Raw genomic sequence first — 10,128 nt, 5'->3', positions numbered from 1 at the left:
GAAACAGAGACAATCTGTGGTAGACAGAGCAGCTTTCAGGCTATGCACATGCAACCTCCATCCATCTTCCATCACACTCATATCAAATGCGTTGTTATTTAATTGTTTCATTAGCATAGCAAATTGTGTTGTAATATTTAATTAGCCTAATTAGTTGTAGCTAATTGGTTATGTTTTAATATTTAATTAGCTTAGCGTAATTAATTTAGTTTAATTATCTTAGATAGTTAGTAGTCATTTCAAGTGTTGTAATAAATTAGATAATTAGTTTAGCTATTTATTCAAGTTTTGTAATAATTAGCTTAGCTTAGCTTAATTAGCGTAGCTAGTTAGCTTATTTATTCGAACCCTCCTTCGCGAGGGCGTAATGTTGTAATAAGTGTACGTGCGTGTGTGCATGTCTTCCAACCCCACGTCTTTCTCCCTTTTACATAACCGCTTTCGATGGTTAGATTAGGATCATATTTCGATTAGCATATTGCATGCTTACATCCATTCATTTGTCTTGCATGTACCGGAGCTTGGCGCATCATTCAAACTACATTGTAATTTCAATATCTTCCTTGAATATGTGTTTAATCGCATGTTGTTCAAAATGATCCATATGCCATATTAGTAGCTGAGCCTATTAATTGCATTCTTTGCATGCGTTGCATTAGAGATCTTGTATAGTTAGGATCATGCATTTTTCTAACTAGTTTTTTTGTTTTGGCTTGGAGTATTCGGTAAGCTTTTACGCTTTAGCATACTTGCATGTGTGTGAGTGTTGCCATGATTAGCATGCCTGCCATGAGGCTATGTGCTTAAATGCTAAACTGAATGAATGCCTGTGGATGAAGGCTTGTTGTTTGAATTGGAACAATTCAACGAATGTAAGTTTTAGGCCCACTTTGTTGAGTGGCAAATTATGTTTTAAGCCCACTATGTTTGGTGGCAAATTCGCAAACTTTAAGCCCACTTAAGGTGGCAAATTCAAACCATTTTCACAAACAAACACAAGTTAAATTGTTCCAAGTCTTGCGACTAGTCTATACTTGCTTGTGTGCGTCACATAGTAAAGTTAGCCTAATAATCAGATTAAGAACGCATAATGTTTATAAAACATCATATCATGATTAGTAGAGGCCGATATTTGATCGGGCGAGTGGGGGTGCTCAATTCATGACCTTCCCCTCTCGTACCTAAGTTCTCGAGCTGAGGCAACTTTGGTGATAACGGACACATGGCCTTCAACATGAGTTAGGGTTTCCTAAATTTTCTAAAAATAAAATATTTAGGTGGCGACTCTGTATCTGGCAAGGCAGTCCAATTTTGACATAATTTGATTTAAAATCGATTTTCCCAAAAGGGGGGTGTCTATCAGTTTCACATTGCACTTGTAAGACTAGATTCAGAACTACGAGAGTCCGAACTGTGAGGCCTTTCTTTCAAACCCTTTCCGAAAGGCAGGGCGCGGAAAAATGCGAGTCCACAATGGCCTTTGATACAGTTAAGTGGAGAATAATGATTCATATAACCGATCCCATTTTATGGGACTTGAGACTTGGTTTGGTTGGTTGGTATTTTTATATAATAAATATACAATATCCATACAACTTATCTCACATAAAACAAAACATTAATAATAATAAATAAATAAATAAAGGAGCCAAATTACTCTTACAAACTAACAATGAAAATTTTGATTGTTAATATGTGATTATTAGAAATACAAAGCAAATAAAAGTCAAGTAATGAAAAATTACTAAGCATTCCTATTCCATGTATAATTGTATATATTAAGTTAAGAAATTAATCTTTTTATTATTATAATAGGGAAAAGCAAGGCCACTCTGACATTTTTGGGACCCTAAGAACTCCTAATATGGGGCCTTTTATATATTAAAAAAAAGGAAAAATTGGTCTAACATCCCTCTCCAATTTTTGATAATGGGAGAGGTCCACAATAATTTTTTTTGTAGTCTAAAGTCCCTCACCCACACTCATATATAACACCTACTCGCTCTTCTCGCACCAAACAACCCCCCTCTCTCTACCATGTTTTCAGCAAATAAAAATGTCTCTCTCACAATTTGCGAGTGCTCTCTCTCTCTCTCTCTCTCTAAAGCTCTCATTTTTTTTACTTCTTTAATGGTGGAGGTTTTGTAGAAGGAAGCTTTTGCCTAAATTTTAATTTTCAGAGCTTCCAAGGTCTTTAAAGTAAGAGCTTCTTAGATTCACATTCTCAGTTTGTCCATTTCTCAGGTATTGTTTATGTTTGACTCTCTCTATCTCTCTCTCTACACTCTCTTTCTTTCTTTATAAAAGTCTCTCTCTACACTTTCTCTCTTTCTTTATAAAATTCAATTTTTTGCTGTAAAGTAAAATTTTCTGATTCTTTTTTGATATACTTACTCATTCTTTTACCTTTTTTTATGTATATATATATATATATGTATGTGTGTAGTTCTAATTAATTCTATGTATATCTATTTTCTAGAAGGGTTTCATTTGGGAAATTGATTTGTTTGACTCTAAAACTTTCAACATTTGTGGCTTTAGAATTTTTGATTTTTTCAATTGTGGAAATTTGATGCTAGTCCAAAGAAATTTGAATGTTAGTCCAGAGAAATTTGTGAAAGGTCTAAGGGTTTTTGATGTTAGTCTAGAGATCTAGAGAAATTTGATATTAGTCTAGAGAAATTTGTGAAAGGTTCAAGGGCTTTTGATGTTAATCCAAAGATTCAGAGAAATTTGATGTTAGTTTAGAGAAATTTAAATGTTAGTCTAGAGAAATTTGTGAAAGGTTAAAGGGTTTTTGATGTTAGTCTAGAGAAATTTGAATGTTCAAGGGTTTGAACCCAAATAAATTCTTTGGGAAGTCCAGAATTTCTCTGAATTGAAATTTATGTAGATCAATATTGAGGGATTCCTTTGTACTATAAAATCTTAATATCAGGGACCCTAAAAAAAGGGTAAAAAAAAAAATGATGATCAAAAGATTATGTATAATTTTTTTATATTGTACTTACGAAAATGTTACTTCCATATACAACTAGTAAAATTTACTTAAATTTGTAACCAAGATTACAATAAGAAAAATGATAAAAATAATCTGAGCTCAACTACTAAATAAAAAGTAAACAAACTGTAACAAAATATCATTTGAATATAATTCTTGCATTTTTAACTGCAAAATTGTTGATCAAGCTTGCAAAATTCACTTATCAATTAAATCATTTTCAATGATAAAATTGCTAATCCATTAAATTTTTATTGTAACATAGTTGACCGAAAGCAATATTTAATTAATGTTAAATTTGAATTTTCCTCCCCCCCTAAAAACAACTGTAACTGGCATAATTAATTGTATTTTATACATAGTCAATGCATTTGAGAAACACCTTTGCATTAATTTCAAATAATTCACCATATCAATCATCCTTCTCTCTTTTTTATTTTATTTTATTTTTATTTTTTTGATAAAAAAATTATACATTAGTTTTAAATAATTCAACATACCAACCATATATTAGATTTGAATGTTCTCCAAACTTTGCTAGGAACCCCTTAGAAAAAATGGAGCTAGTCACATCCAACCATATATTAGATTTGAATGTTCTCTAAACTTTGTTGGGAAGGCCTTAGAAAAATTGGAGTTAGTCACATCCATATAAAAACTGAAGCTTGAGCCACTCCACAAAATCTTGTCACATAAACATTATTTGAAAACGGGGAAGATGGACAAAATGACTCTGATAAAAACAATTATATATTATTTTAAATAATTCAACATGTCAATCATATATTAGATTTGAATGTTCACTGAATTTGTTGGAACCTCTTAGAAAAACAGGAGTTAATCACATCCATAGAAAAACTAAAGCTAGAGCCATTCCACAAACTCTCGTCACATAAACATTAATTGAAAAAGAGAAAGATGGACAAAACAACTTTTCAAACACATTAAATTTTTTTATAAAACTTTTAAAAATGCTAAAAAACCACAAAAAAATCAATTAATCGAATAGGAATTTGAATTGTCTCCCATCATTATTTTTTTCCAACCGCCTAGTTTACGTAGTAGAATAGAATAGGAATTTGAGGAAGTTACACAAGTCACCACATGACTAAAAAAAGACTCACACTGCCCGTTCTTTATTTTCTAATTGTATAAAGACTTCCTAGTTAAGAGAGACCAATGAAAACTTTCACACACCATTTGGCGAGTTTGTCGCCATCATCATATATTAATATCTGGGGTGTTTTGGGAAGAAGTTAAAAAAATTAGTTTTTTTATTTTTTATTTTTTAGCTTTTTTCCACTAAAAAATCACAAAAAAGTTACAAAAAAGTCACAAAAAACTAAAAAAACTTAAAAAGTCAGCTTTTAACCAATTTTTCAAAACAGTCCTATATCGGAGAAATTCTATTTAAAAAAAAAAAATAGTATAAATTATAAATACATCGCTTAAAATTTGTTTAAAATATAATCCGCCCCATGTAATTCTGAAAATTAAATCCCACTCCTTGAAAGTTTTGAAATTCTTTTCAAGTGACAACCAAAGGCCAAAAAATAAAAACAAATTTTTTTTTTGTGCAAAATATTTTACATCGAAACGAACAAAGACTTGAAACAAAATCATTTTATTGCTTAAAAAAGAAAGTTTGATTCAATAAAGTGTCATTTACGATTTTTTAATGAGCTGAGACACTTATTTAAAAATGCTAAATGTGTTGAAAAGGTAATGAGTGAGAGTCAACTTTATAAAATTGACTTGCGAAATTTTTAAAGGTAAGTTATTTTTGGAAAATGATGCAAAAATATTTTCCTTAACAAATGATTTACTTATTTTTAGTTCAACCAAACAGAAAAAAAAATTAGTAAAATATTTTTAACAAAAATGTTTTATATCAAAACAAATGGAGCCTAAATATTTTGTCTCACTAAAAAGTCATAAATGACACTTTATTTAATCAAAAATTTTCTTGTAGACAAAAAAATATTTTTGTTTCAAATGTCAAACACGGAAAAACAAAAATAAAAATAAAAATAAAAATATTTTTTCTTTGTGAAATCAATTTACAAGAAAAATATTTTTTATGTAAAATATTTTACATCAAAATAAACGGCACTTGGTAAAAATATACAAACGTGCCTTCGCATTTGGCGAAATGATCATAAACTTTCCCTTGATATTTAGATATAATTTATGAGCAATTTAAATTGGTCATCGGTTAAAATCTTGTTATACGGGTATATTGATTAATATAAACACCATTAAGTTTGTATACGTTTGGTGAGTTTTCAATTTAAGTACACAAACAACTACCAATTAACTTAAATTTTAAGTTGAAAAAGTAACTTATTGTCAAATGCTTAAAGGTGATATTTTTCCATTTCTTTTTCAGAAATCAAATGGCCTGGTCTTGAATCCTAATATAAACATCAATATATATTTTTTTAACTTTTATGTCTCAAGTGTAAAATGAATGAATGTGTTTTTGGGAAAAACTATGTACAAGGTGTGTACCATATGTACTTTATAACTAAAAAAGAATTTTTTTTATATGTTTTTAATTATTTACTAAGTAATAGCGATACTAAATATGTCTTTAATATTTTATTTTTTTGCTAGAACTTTTAAAAAATTAAATAAATAAAATATCATTAAAAATTGAATAAATTTATTTTATTTTTTAAATAAGACCTTTTATTTTATTTTATTTTATTAACACTCTATTTGTTTAGGAGGAAAACATTTTCTAATGATTTTTTTTTTCTAGAAAATATTTTTAGAAGAAAACTTTTTTCTATGTTTGGTGGTGGTGGTGGTGGTGGTGGCATGGTGGTGGGCGATGGTGATGGTGGCAATGACCGTGGTGATGGTGGTGTGGTGGTGGAGGTGAGAGTGGAGGTGGTAGTGTGGTGACATTGGTAAAATTTTAGTTTAGAAAACACTTTTCCCCTTTTAAAAGTTTACAATATTTTCTATCCAAATAGGTTTGGTTTTCATTAACCAAAAAAAATATTTTTCGTTGCCATATTCTGCCCAAATACAAAAACATGTTTTAAAAAATGTTTTTAGCCTAAAGAAATGTAGCGTAAGTACAATACATGACGAAACTAAACAATTTGTCTATGTGATTTTGAAGAAAAAAAAATTGAATATTTATCCCATTATTTGAAGAAAAAAAAAGAATTTTTATCTCATCATTTGAAAAAATAAAAAAATAAAAAATTAAGATACATGTATTTTAGGGCGGGATATCTTTTTACAAGTTAATCCCATGAGATTATTATTCCACTAGATATCCTACCTCCCCCTCTAAGAAACAACAATTCCACGCATGAAGGACATGAAGTTTGGTTGGACTCCTAATTCGGCCTACCAACTTTCAACCAAACAATCGACTCCATAAAATGAACATGAAGTCCAATGCCCCCTCCAATTTTTCCAAACAAACACCCCAACCAATCCAACACTCAAAATCTTGTCTATAAAAAGCTCCATGTTAGCATTGTCTTTCTTTCATCCAAGAGTGTATAGAGAAATCAAGTTGACTGAATATGGGTTCCTCTTTGCATCTCTTTCTATTCATGCATTTACTCTTCTTATCACTCTCTTGCTTTCATCTTATAATAATAATGGCTAACTCTTTGTCTGCTGAGCAGCCACTATGCCATGCAGACGAGAGCTCCGCCCTGTTGCAATTCAAGCAAACCTTTTCAATTAATAAATCTGCTTCTAGTGATCCTTCTTCTCATCCGAAGGTTGCATCATGGAAGCTCCGAGGAGATGGTGGCAATTGCTGCTCATGGGATGGCCTCGAATGCGATGAGGATACAGGTCATGTTATTGGCCTTGACCTCAGCAGCAGTTTCCTCCACGGTTCTATCAATTCAAGCAGCAGCCTCTTCAGCCTAGTTCACCTTCGGCGACTTAACCTTGCTGATAATGACTTTGATAACTCTCACATTCCATCAGAAATTAGCCATCTCTTAGAGCTAGTAAGTCTCAACCTTTCCTCCTCTGTATTTTCCGGTCAAGTCCCTTTGGAAATATCAAAATTGTCCAAATTGGTTTCCATTGATCTTTCTTTCAATGTAGACTCATCAAATTCAGGAGGACTGAAACTTGAAAAGCCTGGTCTGAGAAGCCTACTTCAAAACTTGACTAACCTCAAAGTGCTTCGTCTCAATGACGTGAGCATATCTTCTGAAGTACCTGATACATTGGCCAACTTAACTTCCTTGACAATTCTCGTTCTTGAAAATTGTGGGTTGCATGGTGAGTTTCCAATAAGCATATTTTATCTACCAAACCTTCAAGTTCTTGATGTAAGTTCCAATGGATATCTCACTGGCCATTTGCCTGAATTTCATCCAAGTAGCCCCCTTCAGCATTTGATGCTTTCTGACACCAGCTTTTCGGGGAAGCTATCGGATTCGATTGGAAATCTTAATTTCTTGAATCAATTAGATTTCTCTGGCTGCTATTTCTCAGGGTCCCTTCCAGCATCACTCGGTAATTTGACCCAACTCAATTACGTGTCGCTTTCTTCCAACAAATTTAATGTAGGGACCCTACAATTGTTTAGTAAGCTAACGAAACTCATTGAATTGTTCCTTAGAGACATTAATCTATACGGTTCGGTATCAGTTCTTTCAAACCTAACTCAACTTATTTCTTTAGACCTGTCCTCCAATCACTTAAGTGGTGAAATAACTCATTTAACGAACCTAACCCAACTAATTATGCTAGATCTTTCAATTAATCAATTGCGAAGCCCAACCCCATGGTCATTCTCTAAGCTAAAGCATCTTCAAATTTTATATCTTTCCTTCAATAACCTCCGCGGCTTGGAACTTGAAATTTTTCTGATGCTCAAACATCTTACTTTGCTCGATTTGTCTGGTAACAAATTAACAGTTCTAACCAAAAAAACTTCAAATAACACTCTTAACAAATTAAATGTGTTAGAGTTGAATTCGTGCAACTTGATGGAATTCCCAAATTTCTTACGCTTCCAAGACAAACTTTATGTTCTATCTCTTGCTGAAAACAAAATTCATGGCGAAATTCCGGCATGGATGTTGAACACAAGTGTAGAAACTCTAGCGTGGATACGTCTTCGGAATAACTTTCTAACCGGCTTTGAGCAACATCCAGACATCCTTCCATGGGATAATTTAGTCGAATTAGAACTTTCTTATAACAGGCTACAAGGACGACTGCCAATTCCACCATTATCCACCTTCTTTTATAGCGTCTCATACAATAGATTGACAGGAGAACTTCCACCATTGATCTGCCGATTGAGTTCTCTTTATGTTCTTAATTTGTCTAATAACAACTTGACTGGAACTATTCTTCCATGTTTGAGTAACTTTAGTGATTCTTTGAAAGTTCTAAATCTCAAAGGCAACAACTTTCAGGGTCCCATTCCTCACTCATACAATAGAGGAAACAAATTGAAGATGATGGACTTCAGTGGTAATCAATTACAGGGGAAGGTGCCAAGATCATTGGCAAGTTGTACTGAACTTGAGATTCTTGATCTCTCAAATAATCTGATTGACGATACATTCCCCTTATGGTTAGGAGATCTTACAAAGTTACAGGTTCTCATTTTGCGATCCAACAAATTCTATGGTGCAATAGGGGATCCCAAAATTAAGTTGGATTTACCAAATTTGCACATCATTGACCTCTCTCATAATGGTTTTACAGGCGTTTTGCCATCAAAATGCTTTCAAAATTGGAATGCAATGAAATTTTTTGACGTCGACAAGATGAAATATATGGACACAATCATTGATGTTGGTGGGAACAATGGCTTCCAATGGAGATATGTCTATTTGTACACAATGAACATTACAAACAAAGGTGTAAATACAGAATATCAGAAGATCCAGAATATCTTCACTGCCATTGATCTCTCAAGCAACAAATTTGAAGGGGTGATTCCAGAATTTATTGGAAACCTTAAGGGGCTTCAGGTGCTCAACCTTTCCAACAATGACCTTAATGGTGGAATCCCATCATGCTTGGGGAACCTAACAAACCTTGAATCTTTGGACCTTTCTCAAAACAAGCTCTCGGGAGAAATCCCTCAGCAACTAGCGCTTCTCACTTTCCTTGAATTTTTGAATGTCTCAAATAACCATCTCACTGGACCCATTCCACATGGGAAGCAATTCAACACATTCGAGAACAATTCCTATGAGGGGAATTCAGGATTGTGCGGAGACCCTTTATCAAGGAAATGTGAAAAGTTAGAGGCACCACCACCATCGAACTCAGAACAAGATAATGATTCAGCATTCCCATGTAAAGTTGATTGGATTTTCATATGCACGGGTTATGTGAGTGGGATAGTAGTCGGGATGGTTATTGGGCACACAATAACCACAAGGTATCACGAATGGTTCATCGAGAATTTTGGAAGGAAATAGCACAAGCTAAGAAAGGAGAAAAGGAGGGGACACGGAAATCAAAGTTGATTAGGCATTGTTTCACAAGTTATTTCCTTTGGGGTACGTTTCTAAATTTATTGAATTATTTATGTATAATGCTTTCATGATATATTTTTAGATGAATTGTGTACTCTAGCTTCTACTTATAGAATGGCATAGATCGTCTTATCCAAAATTTCATTTCCATGTATTAAAAGTGCTCTCAATCGCATAATCGTGTCTCAAATTTTCTATATTTTAAGATTCTTTACACATCATATGATTGATTGTTCATGAAGTATAGGAATCATGAGATTTTGGATATGGAGAATCTCTAACTTTATGGCAATATTACTATATTTATTTCATTTCACAAACACAACAACCAATGTTGGACGGGTTGATGCCATGCAACCCCCCAGGGAAAAGAAAAGAAAAGAAAAGAAAAGTATGATTCATGTGAACATAAGGTAGGATTAGAAAAATTCTAGCAAGCATCATGTATTTTTTGGGGTGAATTATACTAATGGTTTTTGTAATTTAGAACTTGTGTTACTTTGGTTCTTGATATTTTAATTGTGATACATTTGATTCTTAGTTTTGAATCTCGTTCCAAATAAGAACAATTAAAGACACCGTTTTCTTTGCAAACAAAAAATACTTCATTTCAAAGACAAATTCGTCAATTTG

The 10,128-nt window shown here is 32.6% G+C and overlaps 1 protein-coding gene across 1 annotated transcript; it reads left to right on the top strand.

Moving 5' to 3' along the window:
• Positions 1 to 5,794: 5,794 nt before the first annotated feature.
• On the top strand, positions 5,795 to 9,438 carry LOC114257511 (receptor-like protein 7). Its single transcript, XM_082881189.1, has 2 exons — positions 5,795 to 5,884; positions 6,655 to 9,438. The coding sequence occupies exons 1-2, from the start codon at positions 5,795 to 5,797 to the stop codon at positions 9,436 to 9,438; spliced, it is 2,874 nt and encodes a 957-aa protein (XP_082737315.1).
• Positions 9,439 to 10,128: the final 690 nt, after the last annotated feature.

This window comes from Camellia sinensis, chromosome 7, assembly GCF_055761805.1.
Source record: "Camellia sinensis isolate YWXY chromosome 7, ASM5576180v1, whole genome shotgun sequence".
NCBI classification, from domain to species: Eukaryota; Viridiplantae; Streptophyta; class Magnoliopsida; order Ericales; family Theaceae; genus Camellia; species Camellia sinensis.
The sequence above is the reverse complement of the archived record's forward strand: the minus strand, read 5'-3'. Positions and strand labels throughout refer to the sequence as shown.